This window comes from Ceratosolen solmsi, unplaced genomic scaffold (assembly GCF_000503995.2).
Source record: "Ceratosolen solmsi marchali unplaced genomic scaffold, CerSol_1.0 scaffold30, whole genome shotgun sequence".
In the NCBI taxonomy this organism is placed as follows: Eukaryota; Metazoa; Arthropoda; class Insecta; order Hymenoptera; family Agaonidae; genus Ceratosolen; species Ceratosolen solmsi.
Window position 1 is genome coordinate 9,268,822 of NW_011948421.1, and position 26,214 is coordinate 9,295,035.

The 26,214-nt window shown below is 22.3% G+C and overlaps 1 protein-coding gene across 5 annotated transcripts; it reads right to left on the reverse strand.

Moving 5' to 3' along the window:
• Positions 1-342: 342 nt before the first annotated feature.
• Positions 343-26,113, reverse strand: LOC105361592 (transcription factor GATA-4-like). Of its 5 annotated transcripts, XM_011498841.1 has the most exons (8): positions 25,967-26,105; positions 23,854-23,895; positions 23,539-23,614; positions 17,127-17,254; positions 16,459-16,803; positions 4,801-4,976; positions 2,328-2,643; positions 343-943 (listed from the first exon to the last, which is right to left on the reverse strand). In XM_011498841.1, the coding sequence occupies exons 4-8, from the start codon at positions 17,236-17,238 to the stop codon at positions 513-515; spliced, it is 1,380 nt and encodes a 459-aa protein (XP_011497143.1). In that variant the 5' UTR covers positions 17,239-17,254; positions 23,539-23,614; positions 23,854-23,895; positions 25,967-26,105; the 3' UTR covers positions 343-512. The 5 variants fall into 5 exon arrangements, with proteins under 5 accessions (XP_011497143.1, XP_011497141.1, XP_011497144.1 ...); XM_011498839.1 differs by lacking the exon at positions 23,539-23,614 and having other exon boundaries at positions 25,967-26,106; XM_011498842.1 differs by lacking the exons at positions 4,801-4,976; positions 23,539-23,614 and adding an exon at positions 4,067-4,152 and having other exon boundaries at positions 25,967-26,104.
• Positions 26,114-26,214: the final 101 nt, after the last annotated feature.

The following is a 26,214-nucleotide window of genomic DNA, read 5'->3' on the forward strand; positions in this document are numbered from 1 at the left end:
ATATAAAATGTAATAAGAGGACACGAAAAATTAAAAAAATCGTTTATAAATAAATTAATTATGAATACAAAATTTTAATGATATAAAATAACAAGATACCAATTCTTAAAATTTGAAAATAATATTAAAATCCATAAAATTTACAAAAAAAGTTAATTCATTGATCTCTTCATAACATTCAATTGCCAAATTGCACGCATCTAAAATCTCTAAGTTAATAAGCACAGATTTTTAATTAAAAAAAATCATATATGGTGTAAAAATACAAGTGTAATAAATACACGTCTGACAAAATTACGAATAAAACCAAATGCTTGATAACATTCGTGATCCATTATACATTCCGCTATTTGCTTTGATAATTAATTTATAGCTTTAAAACTTTTAAAGTGATTTAAAATTCATTCATCAAAGTATTTTCAAGATCTAATATAGTGCACATTGTGCTTCATTGATGTAGACTTTGAAAATAAAAGTTATACATCACAAATTAAAGATATATGTAGACTCTTCTATGAAGGTATTGATACAACGGTAGGCCGTTCGATAGTATCAATATGTAATTTTCCAGCTGTCCCTGGCGATGAATTAGTAAGAGTGACAATATGCGGTGACGAAGAAATTTGATGATCAGGTGAATGATCAGCTGATACCAGAACAGGTGAACGCGTGGCACAAGGTGGCGATGGGCATTCAACCTTCGGTGAGTGATGGTTTTCTAAATTGTGATTTTGCTGTTGTTGTGGCTGTTGCTGTTGTTGTTGTTGTGATGTTTGTTGCTGTGGATGTTGTTGAGACATAACATCATAATAGATATTTGGCATGCCCGATTGATAGGAAATAGTGGATATTCGGTTGGCTTGAGACTGATTACCGTAGAGACTCGAAGCGTAGGTGGTCTGCGTAACACTACTGTGGCTTAGGCGTAAATCACTATAATTGTCTAAAACCAATTGTCATTATTGTTATCATCCATAAATTAACAAAAAATAATAAGCAACTATTATTTTATGACTACTATGACCTCTTATCTAAAAATATTTTCAGATTTTGGTAAAGCTAATCAATCATATTTTAAGCATCTGCTAAAGTAACTAATAATTTCATTTAAAATAAAATGCATGATTATGAAATTTAAAATAAAACGATACTATTATTAAATTTAATAAATAAAATTTTAAATTTATAATTTTTTGTAATAAAATCTTGGAATATTAAAAACTAATTAAATAATAAAAAATAATTAATTATTTAATTATTTAATAATAATTAAACTATGTATATATGCAATGACTCTTATAATATACATTATAAAATCTCAAAAACTTATATGAGTTAGCGTATTAAAAATATTATTACATTATTCATAAAATTTTTACAGATTTAAATATTATATGATTTTGTTTTATGTCAATAAATTAAATTTTTTATATATGAAATAACCGCCAAAAAGGCTTATAAAAATAGATTATTTAAAATTCTAACTAATTTTGAAAAAATACATCTAAAGTAATTAGGTATAAATAATTTATTTGATAAATTATTATTAATAAATAGAAATCAAATAAAAGAAAATATAGAATAAAATTAAAAAGTAATTTAGAATTAATTATAGAAATAAAAATTAGTAATTTAATTATTATAGTTAAAAATTCAAATATTAATTTATTTATTTATCATATATTATTTGAATACTTTTTGACTTCTTAAATCAAATATAATAATATTTGTATTCAATAAATTAATAATGATTATTGAGTTACTTTAAAAATATATTATGAAATTTTTTATTGGAAAACAAAAAAAATATACAAAAAATCTGAAAATAGAAAGATATAAGAAAAATGATATAAGAAACTAAAATATTTTAAAATATATTTTTATGTTGATATTATACTTGCATGACTTGAAATCATTTAACACAATTTAAATTTTTTAATATGTAAATTACATTTATCTAACATAAGTGCTTATATGTATATATATATACATATATATATAATATATATTACAAATACTACAAAAATTGATAATATTATCAACAACACAAAGTTTAGTCTATAAACTATTATTTTATTTTGAAATAAATAAATTGTAAAAATGATATAAAATAGAATCAAATTATATCTAAAGACTTTTATCGTCTAAGTTTATAAATTTTCGAAAATATTTTAATTTAAGTTAATATATTTAATAGTACTAAATGACGATATATCAAGTTCCTATCTAAACATCTTTTTATTATGCAAATAATTTAAATAAATTGTATGATCATAGGTAAAATTTAACGAAAATTCAGATTCTGAAATAATGAATGAAATAATTACCGGTCTCGATCTTCAGCGTATTATTGTTATTGTTGTTGTTATTATTATTATTGTTGTTGTTATTGTTATTATGATTGACGGAGCACGGAGCGATAGGCCCAGATATTGGTGTATCACCAATCTTGACATTTTTTGGCTTGCGCTTGCGTGTTTGTATCACATCCTTCTTCATGCTAAGTGGCCTGTTGATACCATGCAATTTAAAATAAAGGCCGCAAGCATTGCAAACAGCATCACCATGCGCATTTCTACGCCACAGCGCCGTTGCCGTTGTTTGACAGTTACTACAAGACAAACCAGCACGTCTAGACGCCGACTGTCGAAAGAGAAAAAAAAAGATGCAATTAAAGTTTATTATCAAACTAAATTTTTATTGCAGGATGACTTAATATAAAAGAATTAAAAATAAATTATTAATTTATTTATAGTAATGAATACAATTTAATAATAGATATTTATTCACATATTTTATAATTATGACAATATATTATAATATTGCAGTTACCCTGTGAATTACTGTTAAGAGTTAAAATTGTAAATAATTCGAACTTATATGATAAAAGCTTGAAAATACTTATAACTTTAGTGTATGTATTAAATTCAATATAGCAAAGGCCACTAATTTTCTATGTACTCGTTTTTAAAGTAATTAGTTTTCCATACAATTACATTATTATGAAATAGTTATAAAAATTATTTTAATTATGGCGCCATATTTTATTTCATTAGCCACTTAAATTTAATAAGTGTTTGAACTTCAAAAAATTATAATATTTAGACATGGTTATAATCTCTATAAACAAATTTTATATCAACATCTATCAACAATAAGATAAAAACAATAACTTGAATAATCATATTAGTAAGAAATTATGCTCAATACCATTACTCACATTCAAAGACCTTAACAATAATATAAAACTTTATGCAATAAAAATGTCATTTGCATCAAAGATCTCTTTATTTGATTAGGAGACTTATGAAAACAACTGCAATTATAATTTCTTAATTTTCCAACTGTTATGATATTTAAATCCAAGGTTGTAAGCATGACATGAGGAGGATTTTTTTTCTGTAAGCATATACCATGGGTATAGTGGCACCTCAAATTATATATGATAAAAGTAGCCATAAACAATGAAAAAGCTATAACTAATTTTTTTTATTAATTATGAAGTTGTTTACTTCGGCGATGAAGGATAGTTAACTCATGAGATGCTATTTGTGATTCATAGAATTATCATATAAATGATAAGAAATGATTCTCACATTAATATAATAGTATTTATTAATGATATAAAATCGATCAAACTTTTATTATAAATATAATTACAATGATAATTAGATTTATATTCATATTGAATCAAAAAATATAAATGAGGTTTAGATAGCTGGAAATAAATATATTCTTGAAATAAGTAATACTACAACTATATATGTATACTTAAATTATAATGTATTAGAGAATAAATCGATGTTTAATATTATATATATAATTATATTTAAAAAATGAAAATACTATCAAATAATTATTAAATTTTAAAATTGAAAAGGTAATTTTTTGAATAATTAATTAATATATTCACTAAATAAAATATATTATAAATGAAATAATAAGCAATAAAATTAAAAATAATGAATGTCGGTCAATGGTTAAAAGTGAAATATAGTGTACGAAAAATAACCATAGAGTAATAGAAAAATGGCGGAAAGGACTAAGGAGTGGGAGTGACACCTACCAAACGCCGGCTCGGTTTTTCTTCAAGGGTACGAGGGACGCCACTATACCCACAGAAGCCTTTGTAGAATTCGCCCTGGTCCGCCACTGAAACAGACATGAGGCCAAAAATTAGTACTGTTTTCTCGAAATGGATTAGCGTGACTTTTTCAACAATAACAGAGAGGTCAATATTATCCTCTTATTATTTGTCTCGTATAGAGTAATATTCATGCAATACTTGTGTATAATTTTAATCTTTTGCTTTTTATATGTTTATATGCGATATTTGCGTCAAATTTAGCAATTCGACTAAAGGCGAATATCCACAGAGGCTCCTGGTTGCCTTTATATAGGCGTTTAATATACGACTATTGGGTTGCCCATCAATAGGCGACACTGAACGATTATTCTCACAAAGACGATTTAATTAGACTGAAAATTTACGAAATCGGTAACATTAACGTATTTGAAAATTATTTATAAAAATCAATTTCTAGAGCCTTATATATAGTAAAAAGCACAATTTTCTTTAATTCTTACTTCAAAATATATAATACTGTGTAATAATTTGAAAGTTTTCATATTAGTTAACACAATATTACATAATTACTGGATTACTAGTTATAAATTTTAAATAAAATATACAGTAAAAGTATATTTCACTCGAACTATGATTTCGCAAATTTTCAAAATTAAAATTATAGCGCTTTGCTCATTCTTTTTACCAGGACTGGATGCTCGCTCCTCGCTTACCATGCGCCGTGATTGCTTAACCAATGGCCGATTCATGCCGTTCATCTTGTGGTAAAGTCCGCAGGCGTTGCAGAGGTAGTGACCGGTGCCGTCACGTCGCCACAATGGAGTTGAAACCGCCCCGCAATTCACACATTCACGACCTTCCGTAAAGTACTCAGCTTCGATGTTGTGCACTGTATTTGTTTATATTTTTTTGATTTGTTTCATTGTTTACATTGTTATCTTCTTTGATGAATCATACAATTGAAATCAATAACATTTTCCTTTATATTTATTACGCTACAATAGTCATCATTTTAATGAAAAATATATATTGCTTAGTTTTATAAAGTAATTAACATTTATAAATATTAAAAATTATTTCTACAACAATAATAATAATTGAATTCAATCATAATTTTTAATTTTAATACTGATGACTTATTGTTATTAATATAACATCTTTTGCAAATATTGTAATTTGACCTAGGATATAAATTATTTATTAATAAATTTTTTATACATTTATGAAAAAAATTAAAAAATGACTAAACAGAAATTAAGTTAAACTTAAAATATATAGTATAATATATATATATATATATATATATATATATATATATATAAAGTTAAAATATATAACAAATGTTAAAAGAATAATTCATATATGAATTTAAGAAAATATATACTTTCATTTAAAAGCATATATTTTTCAACCATTTTATTTCCATACTAATTTCACATCAGCCTTATCTAAATAAAAGTCTTCTTAAAATAAGATTATATTTATGTAATAAAAATAAAAAATTATTTTAATATTTACATAAAATTTAAAACAGCCATTACTATAAATATTCCTTCAATAATAAATATCGAATTATTAAGATAATAAATAATATCATAAGCTTTAATAACTTAAACTTGATCTTTTCCCAATATATGTTTGAAAGAATAAAAATATTACATTTATAAAAATATTACATAAAATCAGTAAATTCTTTGGTTCTTTTTTTATATTTTCAATTGAATGAAAAAATTTAATTTTGTAGTACAACAGCTTAGAAAGTAATTTAAAAGTAGCATATACCAAGCACTAAAAGTTCTGACGATTGCTGCACGTTGCGATTCGCACAGCGCGATATCGTTGCTCCCTTTGTCACGTGCTAACTCGCCTCTAAACAATTGTCCGGATACCCGCAGTCATTTTACCAGCGATAAAGAAAAAACCAACGCGAGTATATATTTCCTTTTTATGCTGTTTAGTAATCTTCCAATGTAATCTTTACATATATGCAAAAAAGAGCAGTAATTGCGTCCAAAATAAGTACTTTATTTTTTATTGTAAAAACGTGAGAACTTATCAATATTATTTCATATTACATTAAAAAACTTGATAATGTTATACGTGAAAATGTATTCGTAGATTTTTTTATAAACAAATTGTAATTGATACTTAATTTATATCTTTCGTAAAAAAAGACTAAAAATTATTTCTTTTGTACTGCTGTAAATATTTTTATTGGATTAAAACATGTATCATTAAAATATTTATTAAAATTAGAGTATATTTAACAAAATAAAGTTAATTGAAAAAGATTTATTGTTATTTTTTTAATTATTATTAATATATCATGATTTCATCTCTAGAAAAATAATGAACTAATTTTTGTAGAATACTATTAACCTTTTCTCAACTTTGAATTATTTTTAATAATAATTCTACAGTTGTTTATTTTAAATTCTAACTAACAATGTTAATAAATATTATTAAATTTTTTTAAATGATAATATTGAACTATATTTGCATGTATAATTTGTAGTTTACTTTTTAAATAAATATAATATGTATATATAAAAATAAAATTTATTAAAATATTAACATTTTATTAACGCAATTAAACCAAATGCTACGCATAAATATTAACTTTCTTTTTAATCTACTTATAATGAGAAAATCAATTTTATAGAAAATGAACGACTTGCTTATTCTAAAAGCGGAAAAACAGCTTGGAAGCAAGAGGATGAGGATGAAAGCGGACATGGGCATAATCATTATGCTTCCGGTGGCTAGTGATAAGAATTTGTCATATATTTCATTCAAGCCTCATGACCATAAAGCTAATTACGCATTTGTAGTTTAATGCCTGTGATAATCTGCTTAGCATAAAGTTAAGTTTACTCTAACTTACATTGCAATATATTAATCATTTAAAGCATGTAATTCAGGATGTATTTATATGTATTTATATATGAAGCACTATTTCGATTATTTTGTCTATTGACATGATTTATTGTTTATGCAACTAAATTTAATATATATATATATATATATTTACCTATTGTTTACCTATTATTTACCTATTATTTATTTAATCACCATTTTATCTAAGTATATATTATCTAAAATTTATTATGCTAGTAACAGACTTTTTGTATTGAAAATAAACCAAATAATATTAAAAAATATATATCAAAATATTATCCTATGAATATATTAAAATTTATGAGTAAAAATTATTCATTAAAATTAAATCAATATTTTATAATTAAATAAAAATGCTTTCGTAATTTCACTAAATTACAAAATATATTATACATATACGTCTGTATATATTTATAAATATGAGTGTGTATCCTCATATGCAATTTTTATTTAAAAATTTATTTAAAAATTTATTTAAATTTTTATACACAACCTTTATTTAAAAAAAGAAAAAATTTTAATTATTTTGATGATTATCGGTTAATTATATCATAATTAATTCTTTAACTATAAATTTTTAAAAATTTATAATACTTTTATACTAGTATTTATAGTTCTGATACTTTCTAATAAACAGTTTTTTATAAAATACGAAATCACAGATAAGGAAAAAATAGTAATCGATAATTTTTGTAATACAGTCCAGTGGCATGAACATTTTTAATTGGAAACAAATTTAAAAAAATTGAAGACTGAACAATTTTATAAGTAAACATTTTCGATAATACTTCAATTTATGCACAATCACGTTATTCATTCAATCGTCAGCTTGCCCTGCTACTTAATTTATACATATATTATAAAGAGGACTTCATGACATCTTATGAATGCAGTTAATGATGTAAGAAATACGTGTTGTTGTATGCGGTACCAGGTATATAAAACGTAAAAAGTCATCAGATATCACTACGAACGAATTTTCAAGAATGTTCCTGACGCCGCTTATTAGAGCCCTACATGTAGGGAAGCTTTAGACTCGCATTACACGCGCGTGCATAACGACTTAGTTGGAATACTCAGCGTCAGGGTGACGCCATCGCGTTGAGTGAATAAATAACTCTTAGCAACCGTGTTACAAACTTTACTGGTCATGTAAATGCTGAACAATAGAATGCTGCGCAAGGTACAGAAACGCATGCTGCGCAGATTCTTACACTGAAGCACTGGTTATTTCTTTTTTTTTCTCTTAACAGACTGACAGACAACGACTAGATAGAAGGTAGACAATGAGAAAGGATAAAACAAAAATAGTTTCATTTATTCAACTTTCTAAGATAAATGGAAGTTGCATTATCAAAAATTAATTAAAAGAAGAAACAATTTTCAATGTGACAACAGTAAATTATAGTATTAAGATAACGACGAACAAAAAGTTTCTGATACAATATACGAAAACTATAAAAATGCATAAAAATTTTAGAATTTGACAAAATTATATATATATTTATATAATATACATTTATGTAAGAAAACATATACTAGGATAACAGCATGAAAAAACAAACAATATTTTATTATATATTTATAATATAAATAATATTTATTATATAAAATTAGATTATATACAATGAAATTCATTTATTAAAAATTTTAAAATACTGCAAGAATATCATTAGAAGCATTGCATAGTTTTTATATTATTATCATATATATATATATGATATATCAAATTATATCACAATTTTATACATTATTATAATTTTTAAAATCTAGAATAAATATATAGTTCGTATAAATCAGAAATCCCTGTTTTTTGAAAAATTTTATAATAAACATTTTTAACATTAATCACTTTTTAACGTTATCGATATACAATTAAAAATTAATAAGTTTATTTAAGTTAATTTATGAATTTATAATATAATTCGTACAATTACATTAATATTATTATAATACAATTCAAGAATTTAAAGAAAATACATGGTATCTGGTTCTTGCACTCCGTATCATTTAAAAAAAGTATAGTTCACATCTATATTTTCAGAAATATACATACTACCATATTTTCAACTTTGTATAATTAATCATAAAATTAATTTTTAAAATATATTTATAATTTATATTGCTATAATAATTTTAATATAATATTTAAAATATATTAATATAAGCAATTCAATTAAATACTAACAATTAAAAAAATATATAGACTATAAATAATGGAGAAAAAACATTAAATCAACGTATTCACTGTAACCCGAATTATTTGTACTCATGATAACCTTATAAGATCTGTATGTATTATATTGTTGAAGATACTAGACAGCTTACTATAATTTCTTTAAGTCGACATTGTAGAAATCTTCTCTTAATATTTTTTTCAATAACTTCATTATAACTAATGAAAAAATTATTATTTACTATCTAATTATTAAGTTTTTTAATATAAAATATTATTTACTTTGACTATTATAATGTTAAACATTATAACATTTAAAATATGTAAATAAATCATAGCAAAAGAATTATATTAAAACTATTCTTAATTATTGCCTATACTACTATTATTCATTTACTTTATTTATATTTCACATACATTTTACATATAACTACTGAATAAGAATTTATTTAGATTTTAATATATAAACATTTGGAAATATACGAAAAGTCATCCAATCAAAAATCATTTAAAAAGAATTATATAATTAATATTAAATATTGTTTGAGTTGTGATAATTATAAAAACGTTATATAGCAAAAAGAGTAAACATAGAAGAAAGATTTTATGAATTAAAATTGATCAGATTTTGAGACAACGAAAAAAGTTGCTCGCGGTTTCTATTTATATCGTCATATAAAGTTACATACTCTACTTAGGCTATTATAGGTACTTAGTATGTACGAATATTATGCATTTTCTTCACGTTACCATCTTGGTGATCATTGAAACTGATCTGACTTAGTTGAGTAAATCTGTAATAGTTATATATAGTATATTTGAAATAAAATCATTTATTAAATAGGTTATATTCCGCGTGTTTAATAAATCTTGAAAATTACTCAGCAATATAATAACTCCTGATCTCAGATTCAATAATTTCTTGCAGTATCCTAATTTTTGAACATATGTACACACTTTCCAGTCGTAGATAAAAAATAAATAAACAAAATTGAAGAACGGGACCTCCCGGATCGCGTTAAAGTTACACTGTCTGCGCTTTAGATATAACAATAATAATTCACACGACTTTCGACGATCGTATGTCGACATTAACCAAATACTTTACAAATATTCAAGCACTAATTGCGTTATCGTTCAGTCGACAGAACAAGATTATCTTCACCGTACTAACTTAATTATAGAAACCATCAACTTTCTGCGAAAAACATTCGCATTTTTTATAAATAATAATAATATTAATCGAATTGTATAACGATTTTTTACAACTTACTAAAATTAGATTTACTTGTATTTATTATTTCATTCGAAATTAGAGAATTTAAATCTATTATTTGTAGTATCAAAATTTTGTATAAATAATACGACTAATAGATTAAATAATATTATATTAAATATCCTGCAAATTTATTTATCCTGCAAATATATTTACCTTGTTATGAAATACTTTCAATATATTAATTTGTGATAAAGATTTTCATTTTATTTAATGAATGGATCCAATTTACATGATATACACGAATCAAATGATTGATTTATTTAATAATTTCTATTATTTTTTCCAATTTATAAAATAGATTTTGGCAATTAATGACAATAAAATTACGTTACTGTATGCACATTTATTTATAAATGATAACAAAACTAAACAACTGAAAAATATATATACACTATCGATAATGTTGATTCTAATGTTAATATTAATTGCTACAATAATTCTTCGTAATTATAATTAGACAAGATTATTCATTTTCATATCGTTTATAAATAAATATTATATATTTGTGTAATTTTATTATATATATATATATATATAATTTTCATAAAATTTTTCATGCAGAATTATGGTTATAATTCACAAAAATTATAAATAATACATAAATTTCTGTATTTTCGCAAATTTTATTAATATTTTTTAAATATAATTCATTAAAACAAATTTTTTAATTTAATAATAAAAATTGTGGAATATTCATCTATCAAAGTATCAATATTATTTAAATATTATTATGAGCACAATTAATAATAATTACTACATAAGCAAAACCATATATTTTTATTAGTACTATGTATTTACTCTACAAAAGAAAAATATTTTTAGAACTATTTAAATATACAAATTTGATAAAAAAAGAAATATTATTTGCTACTTATCAAAACTACATTATTATATACCGCTCAATTATTATTTATGTTCTCAAACGATCCTCAAAGAAAGTACAGAATGAGTACTAATATATGTAATATATGTAATAATATAAAGAATTACTTAATAATAAAAGTAATTTTTCATTATTATGATGCTACAATAATGTTTATTGAAAATAAATATTTTTAATTTAAATTTTTCTATATTTTACAATTGATTAAAACAATAAATTTTTATTTTAATTACGATTAATATACATGCTTTATTTTAATATACAATTAGTATTATCATATACTATCTTTCTAATTTAATAATATTTAAAATTGAAAAAGTTAAAAATAACGAAAATTATTTTAAAATACATGTTGATACTTCATTTATAATAGTAATATATAAATTATAATAAATTTTAAATTATATTTACTATGCTATAATATTACATGATATACAATTATATATATACGATAATATACAATTTAAAAAATTAATATTTATAATTATAATAAAAAATATAATCTTACTAACGTCTATAGAAAATTCTAAAATACACATGTTAGACATTAGTATTTTTATTTTTTTAATTTATATTTTGAATAATAAGAAGATTAATATCATTATGTAAAATTTATTAATAATAAAATTATTATTAAGACTTTAATTTTTTTAATGCTTAAATTTTTTATAAAATATTTTATTCAACAAAGAAGCATATTTACTACTTATTTGAACAATCTGATTCTATTGAAATAAAAAATAATAGCATTTAAAATTAGAAATTAAATCATATAAAAAATAAACTTACTCATTATAATATATTTCTAGATTAAAGTTATAATTAATAATTTTAATATCATCTTTCTAAGAAAACTATGAACAATATATTGCCATGTATTATACATTTCATTACATGCAATGGTTATTCAAAATCGTTGAATAACTATTGATAAATTACTTGAGTAAAGAGTAGTTTAATAAAAATCAGTTAAATTTAAAAAAAATGACTTACTATTTATTTACATACATATTATAAGTTATTATTAATAATATTGTTTTATTTCAGACTGAAAGATATTGATAAAAATAAATCCATTAGATATAGCAATAACTATGATTTCTCTTGAATACATCATATTGCAATAAACCACAAAAACCTTAGTGAAGATTCACATACTTTATTAACTCGTCAAGATAGCAACAATGAAGTGTTTAACTAAGCGGTGCGTTGTTGTCAAGTAGTCAATGACCCATAGCGATGTCAGATAAATCTATGGACTTCGTGCAAGCCAGATAAATGATGTAAAATTCGAGTGATTTTCCAAATTAAAACTGTCGGTGTGGAATTATTTAATAATATAATTAATCATTTTTCAAAATATAAATTTTCAATAAGTAAATCTTTTCAATATTCATATAAATAATTTTTTTAAAAATAATATCATCATATTAGTGTAAAAAGAAGTATAATTTGTTTCGTTTGAAAAAAGTAAAAAGTATGTTTAATATTAATTACAAACAATAATATTTTATTCATATTACCTATTTGAAATAAATGATTGATAAAATAAGATGTAATATATATAATATTATTTTTATAGTGTTGATATAAATCAATAATTAATAAAATAATAATTCTGCGAACAAACATCTAAAAATCATTTTTAAATATTTAATAATTAATTATGACTACCATTAATATCCTAAATAATGATTTCAATTATTAATTTTTATTTTCTTACGAAAATGCTTTTAGTAAGAAAATAAAACTCATTTGATTGAATTATAAAAATATTATGACTACATTCAAAGATAATCCAAGCTAATATTATTCTATACATGGTCAAAAATTTGTTGCTCATCTATATTTGTAAAATCTATTCTAAACGATTTGATTTAAAATAATAGTATACTTATTTTAATATTAAAGCTTCAAAATTAAATTAAATTATATATGAAAATCGTTTCATCGTATATATTATTGTTTTAATTCTAGTAATATTTTTAGCAGTAACAAGATTTTCTATACATATCCAACATGACAATATTTATTTAAAAAATGTTAATCTATTAATAATTGTTAATAAAGAATTTAATATTGTAAAACAATATTTATTTTAAATATATATATATAAGGTTATTGAGTTTATTTTTGGTACAAAATTGAAAAGATGCTATGGACAGCTGTTGAAAAATTACAATCAATGTTTAAAAACAATTTAACGTATAGAAATTTATATTTATATCAATCCGAAACAATAAATTTTTCAAATGGATCTGGAATTCTAGATCATTGTAAAAGTTATATTAAATATATTTGTATAAACAGTAAACTGTAGTAAATAAAAGCGAAAATATTTTTCGTTTAACTTAAAGAATTTTTGTTCAATTTTATTTACTGTATAAATACATAAATTTAATTTTTAATAAAAAAAATTATAATACATTAAATAACTGCTTTCCTTATCAAACTTTTTTCCATTATATTCTCATTCCAAAATTTGTGAAAATAATAAAAAATTCCAATTAAATTACAAATTTGCTTAAATATTTCATTTAGAGTTTTTCTTATTTAAATAACATCTAAGTTAATGATAAAATGTATTTTTAAAGTAAAAATGAAAAAACATTGTATAGTACATATTCAAATTGATTATCTCATCCAATAATATATTATTAATAAAATACAACTATTTAGAAGCACTCATCAATATTTCATCAAATTCAAAAAACAAACGAAGAACGTATAATAATTTTATAATATATTATGATGAGTAAAAGCCTGTTGTTCAACGGCTTGTCTGGTAACGGTAGTCTTTAACTACACGTACGCCCACTGATCATTTGACAGTTTCCACCACCCCATCAGTGTACTCCCACTTTAAAAAAGCATGTATCTTATGTGCATAATTGCTTTCAATAGTTATATATTAAATAAAAATGTATTAAATAAAATATTAAATTAAATCAATTTTTATTAAAATTAAAAATTGATATTAAATTCGAAATAATTCTTACTAAATTCAATCTCATATTCTTACTGAAACTTGTAATAATCATTTATTTAAACTTATATTTTCGTCTCTAACAATTTCTAATGATTTTAAATAAAATAAAATTTCTTCTTAATCTGCTACTGAATGCTAATATCTATATATTAATAATAAGAATAATACATTTATTTTAAATACTTTTAATCGTTACTGAAACAAACGTGATATGATGGTGCTCATATATACTTGTATAAGAAAACAATGCGAATGGCACGAAAAGCACAATTTTTATCTGCTACGCGTGAAAATATTCGCATTCATGAACAAACAGCAATGACTTTCTATACGACTATACCATTAAATACTTATCTGTTTTGGCTCAAATTTTTATTTATAAAAAAGTTGATATCTTTATTACTCTTTTTTATATAACCAATACGAAAAATCTAAAATAAATCGAATGCTTCCAAAAATATTTGCGATTCAATTGAATTTTTATAAAAAATTTCTTCTATATGTCACAAATTCAAAATATTAATGCTTATTTAAATGTATTTTATAAAAATCTTTATTATAAATTATTAATTAATCCCATGTTTAAAAAATATTTATAATAACTTAATAATAAATAATCAAATAATTTTATATAAACATTGTAAAATATTATTCAAAAATAAAAATATTATAGTTTTACATCATTTTTAATTATAAAATTCTTTTCATAGTCTATTGATATTTAAATAATGTAGAAATATGAAAAAGCACTAACTATATTTTTTCAGATATTATAATTGAAAATTAAATATTTACCCAATAGAATCTTCAATTACATTATTACATTAACTTTGGTGTAGTTATATAACCACATTATTATTTCATAAAATACTTCTTATTACTAAATTTTATTAAGTTTTTAAATAAAACAATATTTAATTAGGTTTTAAAATATATTTACTTATACAAAACTTTATTAGCAATATAATTGATATCAAAATACAATATATACATAAATTTACATATATATATATATATATATATATATATATATATATATATATATATATATATTATTGTTTTTTATGTTAAGTAACTGTGAGTAAGTAAATGAATGTTTGAAATCTAAAAATATTAACTTAGCAGAAGAATAATTTGCATAAATTTTTATGTAAGATATAATACTTAAAAATGTATACTTGCATTATTCATAAATTTTCTAATTCTCCAGTAACTTGAATTCAAATAAAAATTATCTTGTAATAATTGAAATATAACAATTTTTATAGAAAAAATAAGAACGTAGCGATGAATAGATGATTAAGATTAAAATACATTATAAAATTTCGTTCGGTGAAGAATTTGATCATAATAATAAAAATTAATATATAACAAATTCAATTTAATTAATACTCTAATATTCTGTTATTATTATTAATATTTATTGAATATAACTAATATTTACAAGAAATTAATCTACTAAAAAATATTAAACAAAAATTAACGATATAAGTATAGCAATTACAACAATAAAATATAAATTGATAAATATTAGTTCAAAATTATTTTCTTAATAAAATAATAATAACATAATCTTTATGATTCATTAAATTTTGAACTAACAATATTAATAACGTAAATAATGTTCAGAATTACACATAAAGTTTTTTCAGACCAAATTAATAATATAATTTCTAATATAGTAACACGATATAAATTATTTAGATTTTAATACATATAAAAATATTGTTCTAAAAATTTTTTTATAATATCCTAATAACTAGTAATCTCATAAAAGCTAATTTTAAAGTAGACCTAACGTACAATTTTTATTGTACAGAAACAGTCTTTTTGAAAATATTATCATAAGTATTTGATTAATATATAAAACTTGCTCCTGTTTTAAGAAGCATTTTTCTTAATAAATTATTTGTTGTTTATTAAATATATATGTATACTTATATTCTTTATATATAACAACTAATTTCAATTTTATTTTTATTCACAGAAAATGTGCCTGATATAGCAATAGAATCCTTTCAAATTAACTTTCTTTCTGACAATACAAAAGTTTCTTGAGAATTCATTCTTATTGCGATAAGATGGTTTTCTTTTAAAAGTCACAATTATATAAAACAAAAAATAAGGATAAAAGATAAAAACTTACTTGCTGAAAGACTTGCTGCGGCGCTAAGTTGATGCTGGGCGGGCGTCGGGGCACCGCCTCCACTGTTCGGTTGCCTCCGTCCCGTGCTTGTAACCGCAGCCGTAGCCGCCACCGCATATTGTGAAGTGAGTGCCGTCTCTCCCGTCGAGGCATATGTTGGCCACGATGTAATGTCAGATGTAGCAGCACTAGCCTGTTGCGATGTATAGGGTGGTGAGTATCGGGGAAACCGTGTACTGAAGGGCTGCGAAAAGGCTGGTAAGCTCTGATGAGTAACTGTCGACGACTTGCTCACTCCGTAGTCCTCAGTGTTCATCGGAGGAAGTGCACCACTCAAATTTGGTACTACGATTTTTTAATTTAAGGTTCAGATGAATTGAGAGGATTGATATCTTCGTGTTGCGCCAGAGTCTTCTCATTTTAAAGAGCTTATTATCTTTTTTATTAATTATTTTAAATAAAATTTACTAAAATAATAATCGAAAACGATATCAATATTTACTTAATTAAAATTATCAATATTATTAGATAAATTAATTATATAGCTCATTATATATTTGTATATGTCAAATTATTTTATATATTTAATAATTCTAAATTAATATGACATTTTAATATAACTGTAATTAATATTGGGAAAATAAATTTTTATACATAATTATAATTACCTTGTGTAGTCCATAATTGCTGAGAACTCGAAGTAAGTTCAGCTGGATTCATGTATAGCGGATAACCGGAAGTAGATCCGGCACTACTTCCAATACTGCCTACTCCGGTCATGCGGTACAATGATGAACTATAACAAGTAATAATTACCATATTCTAATTATTATACTTTCGGAGGTAAAACTAATATGCCCATTGACAAAGTCAGGGTAATAATTAAAGCAAATAACATTGTAGATTATAATAAAAGTGATTTTTGCTATTAGAAGCTTTAAATCGATAACTTATAATTTACGATTGACTACTTATACAGCATTGGCTTATCAAAAGATACACTTTGTGAAGTAATATTTACTAAGTAAATACTGTCAATTAAAGTTTATCTTTATTGAACGTGAAATTACCATACATTTAGATAATAATATAATGAATTACTAATCTTCGTAACTTAATTATTTGTTCATAATATATTAGTTGCTTTACATATTAAATAAAATATTAAACGATAACCAAAGTTTATTCTTTAAAAAAAAAAAGTTAAAAAATTAAGTCATTTAAAAATATATGAAATTTAATCAATAAAAGTATTTCTAATCTATAAACAAAATTTAAAATAAATTATCCTAAACGAAATTCTCTCCCTTACTAATTCATGCATATATAAAGAAATTAAAAAATCTATGTAGGTATGATTAATTCTTTAGATTCTACTGGCCAATTTTTGAAAAAAATAATAAACTAATAATTGATTAAAAACATACAAATACGTTTCTAAATGCGGGCATACAGCTTTTTCATTTCACATTTATCCATATTTGAAAAATTGCGACCAATACAAAGTAAAAAGGAGAGTGCAGGAACGTCTCATCCGGGCATCTAACATAACTATTCCATTACCGCAGCAACTATGACGATGTCGAGGACAGTACCAGCGGAGTTACGGTAACGTTGTTGATGGCCATCATGCCAATTACCTGCGACCTTATATTGTGATAAAGGACACAGAAGAACCTACGCGGGCATTTTTACCTGAACTATTGATGACCTTTCTCCACCAAGAACAGAAGCTTCTTAATGCGGGCACCGAAGAATTTAAATAATTACTGATTGAACTGATTATTTGCAGTCTTCTTAGTCATACTTATAAATTATCAATGAAAAAATACAACTTACTTGTTTTTATATTACAAAAAAGCTTTTGTATGATTCATATCAATAGATGACACATATGTATATGGTTTAAGAATATTCGGTAGAATATATTTAATATACCACCAAATCAGTTTTAATTATAAAATTCCTTCTATTAATTTGTTTTTTGTTTATCATATAGTTTTAGATTTAAATTGATTATCCCTATACGATATTATATTTATTTATATGATAAAATTATTTAATTTTAATCCCACTTTAAAATAATAAATAATAATAAATGGAATCAATTTTTGTTTTACTTTTCACATTTAAATATAAAATTGCAATATTATTATTTATTCTATTTTCATTTGGTATTGTACAGTAATGCTAGATTATATAGTATGATTAAAACATAAAATATATATATTTACTTATAATATATAAGTAAAAATAAATAAATAAATAAATAAATAACAGTAAAGACTAAATATATTCTAAAATAAATATAAATTCAAATTTTAATAGTAAATTGTTTGTACAAATAAAAATAAAATTTCAAAAATAGTGCAAAAGTTCAAAAATAGTTTTTCAAAAAAGCACTTTTTTAAACAATTTTTATATAGATATATAAATATGATCTACCAATAAGTATAAAGATACAAAATATTTTGTTATACGATTTCGATTTAAAATAAAAAGAAGACTAAAAATGTTCATTACCTTGTACTCTCCATGACTTATGTGAAATAGTATTCTTAAGGTTCTATAAAAAAAAAAATAAACAAAATTTTTGTATATATAGAGCGCGCACGTAAAACGTTCCGTCGTGTACTTTAACGTATGAGGCAAGAAACTGAAATACTCAAAACGAAATAAATAAAAGTAGAGAAAAAACAAAGGACCAGATGATCAGCTTATCGTGTGGAGTAAGTTTCAATTTACAAAAATTTAAAAATACAAAACGTTTGTGAAGATGTCAATACTGCAACAGCCTTGAATATTTTGAATGGAGACAAGCACGTTTCGCATTACAACTACGTGTCTCCGTGATGTCCACTCGCAATCTATAGCGACAATGATTCGTACACTGTCACTGCACGTGTGTCACCAATACTTTTCAATACTTTTTGCTGATCATTTTTTTTTCTGTTATTCTAGAAAACAAGACTTGAGTATATTTGTTTTCTTACATTTGCTTATTATTTACATTGCTTATTTATTATGAAATATTTATGTAAAATGTTCTATAATTAGTAAAAAAATGTATAGACTTAAATTAATATGATTACAGTAATAAATGATTATACTTATATGTAAAATCAAACATTATAATATATTCAAACATACTTTTTTAATTAAATTACAATATTATTAGTTAGAACATTTATAACTTTCATTAATTATATTATTATTTGTGTTAACATAGAAGTTGATCTAATTAATTAGCTAGATTCGTTTTATTACTTCGATATATCTATAATTTGTTCAAAATAATGCTATTATAAATGTTTAATATATATTTAAGGATTAAAAAGATAATTATTAAGTCCATTCGAAAAATAATTACGAAATTTTTAATAATAGTTACAGTCGAAATAAAATGTATATTGACTTATAATAAAATTATAAGCAATAATAAAATTTATTCCGAATCATAATGAAATTAATAATAAAATCATTTTAAATTATACTTTTTAAATTGAAGCTACTTTTAATCATGATTCATTTTATACTTAAAAAAATAGTTTTCACAAAACGATAAAGAATATAGAATAAATTAAATTCAAACAACGTCTATCAAGAATGTAAAATTGTATAGTGTCATTTCATTATAATGTTTACTTTATATATAATGTTTTAAATATTTTTCATAAATAATAATACTGAACTAAATTCAGTTTAAATATTTCTACCAAACATATAACTTAAATTTTTCATTTTTAATAATATATTTTTATTTAATAAAATTTTTTATATAAACATTTAAAATATAATAAAATATATAATTATAATTATTATTTATTATTATTTATTATTATTAAAAATCCTATCTGTAAAATAATTTTTTTATATTTTAAATATTTATTTTAGATATTTAAATGTAATTTTAATATTATTATACATTTATTTATATATATATATATATATATATAAATGTGTGTGAGTGTGTGTGGGCGCGTATGTGTGTATGTAATTATAAAAATAATTTTAGGTATTCTTTTATACGAAATCGAATATTCTCCAACAAGTTGTATAAATAAACGTTCGTACAAATTTACTTCTAATTTAAAACTAATTTAAAAATAATTAACTTTAATATATTCTTTATAGAATTTTAAATTCCAAAAAATAATTTTTGTATATTTGTCTTGTATTATAAAGTTTGAAAAGTAGTAAAAATATTATCTTGATCAATTTACATTTATAAAATACATATATTCTAAATACAACATTTAAAATATAATTAAAATTTTGTATATAATATGTATAATTATTATATAGGTATTGATATACATAAATAGTATATATATATATATATATATATTAAAAATATAAATAAATATTTTTAAATTTACATATTGAATAATTATATTATATATATTTAACTTAGAAAATAATGACCTAAATAACATAACAATATCGAAATTTAAAAACGTTTTTGACAAAAGTACTTTAGAATCTCAACTCCTTAATAGCGAAACGACGTCCTAATGAATACAATAATAGCTTTTGTACATCAAAATTACTTAAGTAATATGGAATAAGTAGGCAATTGGCTAACATTTACCGTAGAAACGTAAACCTATACTAACTTGCAGTATTCAAGATGCATATAACAACATGCTAGGTGAGTCTGCATAATTGTTAAAATTAGTCAAAGCACTAAAAACTCATTTAGAAAACTGTTGACTTAGCGGTTCTCTCTGTTTTGGACACGAGTATACACAAATTTGTGTTTCCTGTTCTACAGCAGAAGCGATGATCCTAAATCAAGAAAAATAAATGCACATAAAACTATGACATACCTTAACACAAATATTAAAAGATAAAACTTTCCAGTAATATGCAATGAATAAATATTTCAACAAAGATATAAATGTTGATATTAATAAGTATTAAAATAATGATTCAAATAATGTTTTTATTATCATCCTTGTACATATCTTATAGAGTGTTCTTGAAAATAATGAATATAATTAATATTTTAAAAATATTCATAAATCTAGTTGAATAAATAAAATATTACAAAAATCTCTTTATAAAATTAAATGTAGATACTTGTCTCCACTCTGACAATGAAATAAAAAAACAAAATTAAATAAAAAAATTGTGTGTATTAAAGATGAATTATTACAACTATGTTATTAATAAATTTATAATTTCATTCAACAAATATAGTGTAGAAAATAGTATTAAATGTAATTAAAAATTGGTCTATAATGATTAGCTTTAATTGCGATTTGATTGATTTGATTTAATTGATTTGATTGCGATCGAAATAAAGGAAATCATGAGTGGAAATGATTATATGACTTAATTCTCGCATAATAACATATTAGGTATATCGTAGACATATGTGCCACGCACGCACCTACGGGATTCTATTTTTTATGAGAAGTGTAACACCTGCGCGCATGTCGCTTGAAGACATATTTGATTTCCTAAGTGAATAAAAAAATTATTCACTTGTGCAACAATATGTCAGTTTATAAGTGTATAATGTATAGAAAATAAATTATGATTCAATAATATTATTATAAAAATTATGACAATAATATTACAAAAAATTTTACTTATTAACATTTATTAAATTTGATTTTCTTTACTTGCAAGTTACAAATAAACTGGATTATATTAAAGTTTATTTTGTACTAGATAAGTAACTGGTTTAAAATTACTGATCATAAGACATCATTAAAATCTTTACTATGGATAAAAATATATTAAATAAGAAACTCTTGGTAAAACAAATTTTAGATATTTTCTATGTTTAGTTAAAAAAAAAATAAAATTTATTTAATTATAAAACTTCATAGAAAATAATTTTTCTTTTATAAAATACAAAATATTTATAAGAATTAAAAATAGAATTACGCATCTATTAAAATAGATCCAATACGCAGTAGATGCATTATTTCTCATTAAGTAAAATATTTTAAATATTAGTGTATTTAAAAAAAAATAATTCTTACTTAATATATATCTCGTATTGGTTTTTCTACATTCAAATAATTTTGAATATTTATCTATATCTCAAAATATTTTAATCTAATAAATATTATACTAAATAATTAACAATATTGATTAATAAAAAAAATAAAATAAAAATAAATAACTTATATCAGCTTTTATATGATCTATATAATAGCAACGAATAATTAAAAAATGTAATTTACTATTTTTTAAGTTATTATAAGTTAAACTCGAGAAGTTTATAATACGAAATTTATTACGTTCTTAGCAAATGACTGCAGCTACATATAGAAAGAGGACGAATAAAACATGTCTTCAAACAATAAACTATTGAATATCAATTTTACGAGAAATAGTACACATTTAAACAAAGAAAATACATCATTATAAAGGGTCACGTAGTTATATCTATACGTACGCACGTAATTGCAAAGAAAGCTTAATAACGTAGTTCAAGTTGCTTCAGAGAAACTTTCAGTCGTTCCGCTAATAGCTGGAATAAATTCTTATGTCAGGATTACAATGTCAATTTGATGTCCATATACTTTAACAGATCTAACGATATAATTTCTTGTCGCAAAATATTAAACATTAATACCTTTTAATAATTTATGAGTAGAGCATAATTTTGATACTAAATTTAACAAGATTCTACTTAAATTCATATATTATCTTATTAAAACATTTTCACAGATATTTATTTTGAAAAATTACTATTTATATAAATATATTAAAATGTAGAAAAAATAACGATAACAAATTAACTACTAACCATTTTATATACATAAAACACGCGTTAAATTTACTTAATTTTTTTGTTTTTATTCTGAGTATTTACCAAACTTTCTAATGGAGTAGACAATCACATTAATATAGATTATCGTTAGAACTTCTTTTTAAACAGTTACCTAAAACTCTATTATTGCCTAATAAGTAAGAAACTTTGAACACAGTATTACCAATTTATAAAGATAAATGAACTCCTGTGAATCGTAAAAGATTTGTCATCACTGGTATATTTTATTTTTCTTTATACTCCTTATAAATATATGATGCTCTTATTGTATTAAATGGATTCCCTACCTTGAATTTGTTTCCTGTTTTCTTCTTGATTATAATTACGCGCCTTTCGTTTCGAGATACTTTCATACAACCAGGTCTTCACATCAAATGACCGAAAACAGAAAAAAGAAAGAGATAGAAAAAAGAAACAGACTACAAAGAGAAAGATAGAATGTAAGAAACGAAGAGACAACGGAATGCAAAAGTCGCGAAATTCAATATGCATTCGTGAAGAAGCACCGGGGTTATGGCCTCCAACAGTCGATACATGGACGCTAACTATATCGTCTACCATTGTAACGTATCCGAAAAAAAATATAAACGAGGGATACTCACAATTTGCTCTTCTCACGATACTGTTGTCTCACTCTTTTCACACTGAAATAGAAGGAAAGAAGTATGAAAACTCACTAAGATCGAATTTAAATTTATTTACATTTTCAAGGATTATCAAACGTTTTCAACTTGGTTCTTTTTCTCTAATATTTAAAAACTTTGTTATGACTGTCAATACATATCAACCACTTATTTATAAATTGATGATAAATTAAAATTTTGCAATAATTACTTTAATACCGATTTTTATAATATTAAAATATTATAAACTATTTTTATTTACTATATTTCAATAAATAGTTAAAATAATGTTCATTTCATGAATATACGTTATTAACTCATTATTTGGAATTATTGAATATAATCATACATACATTTATTTTAACATTATTTGGAAAATTTATTATTAATAATTATTTAAAATTTATTGAAAATAACATTATTTGAAAATAATTATATTATTTAAATAATTTTCATATGACCATATTAAATATAATTATTGCATATGTATATGTGTGTTCGTGCGTGCACAGGCACATATTTGTAATTAATTATAATTTAAAATTATGTATAATATTTTATTTAAAATCGTGTGCTAGTTTTGAAAAACAATCGCCTCTTACAACTGAATAAATCTGTCAATAAAGTTCAAGAATTACTAAAAAATAAATGATGTAGACCAGAAATTGTGAGTACCTATGCATCATACACAAAGAAGAAACGAATTCATTATTCCTCACAAACTGGGACAGTATAAGATAAAGCCAGAGAGGTAAATATTTGCGACTGGGTCGTTAGATGCATATTCAGTGCATTCGAATATTTTCTTACACTTCCAAATGCAATCCTGTTGAATGATAAACATCATTCTTTCAACAGGGCCATAGATAACAATACAATGTTTACTCACTCAAACTTATCGCGATTATACCCTATAGAATTAGAATTATTTTTCTTGTCGTTTCTCGAATAGGAAGTATAATATAATACATTAGCAAGTATAAAAAATAAAATTAAATTAATATTCAAGAGTTCTATAAAATGAATATTGTTTTAATTTTAATTATATAAATATTTTTAATTTTACAATATTATTAAAATGTGAAAAAAGGGAAAATCAATGAATATTAAAAAAATAATATATATTTGTAAATTACATAAAAATTATTTTAAAAAAATAATAATTTTAAAAGTAATAAAATATACTTGTTTCAAATTAATTAGTTTAATTATTTTCTAGTTAAGTGCCTAATTAAGTATTTACATATTTAAATAAACAATAAATTATCTTTATATAGTTTACAAAATAATATAGTTCTGTACATTACTTACTATTGGTATTTAAAATTATTTAAATAATATTAAATTATTATTAGTAGTAATGAAATATTAATGATATAAATAATAATTACAATTTATTGGTATAAAACGACTAATTTTAACTAAAAAGATGAAAAATTTATAATTTTTGCATAAAAATATAAATAATTATACTAAAACAAAATATTTCAATATTTACGAATCATGTATATAATATTTCAGAATTATCGTTTCATGATTTGTCATCCATCGTACATCGTTATACCATTGTAAATTAGTAATAGCACCGCTATAATTTCAATTTTTTCATTATAGTTGAATAATTATTATATTAAAGAAATATTATTTTAACTAATTTTATTATTAGATGTGATTTAACAAAATTAAGGTTAGTTTATGACTCACTGTATTATTCTTTAATTTTCAAAATATATTTTTATATAAAACCTTAAAAATATTCGAAAATATTTGTAATTTATAAAATATTCGAAATATCAAAGATTTATAGAATATTTACATAAATATGTATTTGAATATTTCCAATTCCTTCATTTAAATATTTGTAATAATGGGTAGTTGTCAGTAGTAATAGAAATATTCTTAATTTACTTGTACATTAGAATAAAACTATTTGAAAACTTAAATTAAAAAAATATTTGTGTATGAAAGAATTATCAAATGCACTATTAATGCCAAATTGTGTCCAGTGAATTAATTTGTTTTTTGTTTTAATGACGGACTTTAAGTTAATTTAAAAAATAGAAGTAAATAAATAAATATTTCATAAACTTACTGCATTTTTAATGTTACTTTTGATAGTTCGTTCAAAATTTCTTATCCAGTCTGGAAAAGTTGATTATCTCCTTATGCACGATAACTGCGGAAATAAGAGGTAGATGTTGCCAACGATTGCGTAATAATTTTGCACACCTCGAGCTACAGAAAGCGAAATATTCTTACAATTATAACGTTAGAGGTGAAGGGTGAAACAAGTAAAGTAGATAAAATGTTGATTAAAAACAAAATGTATATAATTATAGT

Coding starts and splice junctions, on each gene's coding strand:
- LOC105361592 (XM_011498839.1), bottom strand. Junction 2,644..4,800: donor TTAAGCAATCACGGCGCATG/GTAAGCGAGGAG, acceptor CTCTTTCGACAG/TCGGCGTCTAGACGTGCTGG. Junction 944..2,327: donor TACGCTGAAGATCGAGACCG/GTAATTATTTCA, acceptor AATTGGTTTTAG/ACAATTATAGTGATTTACGC.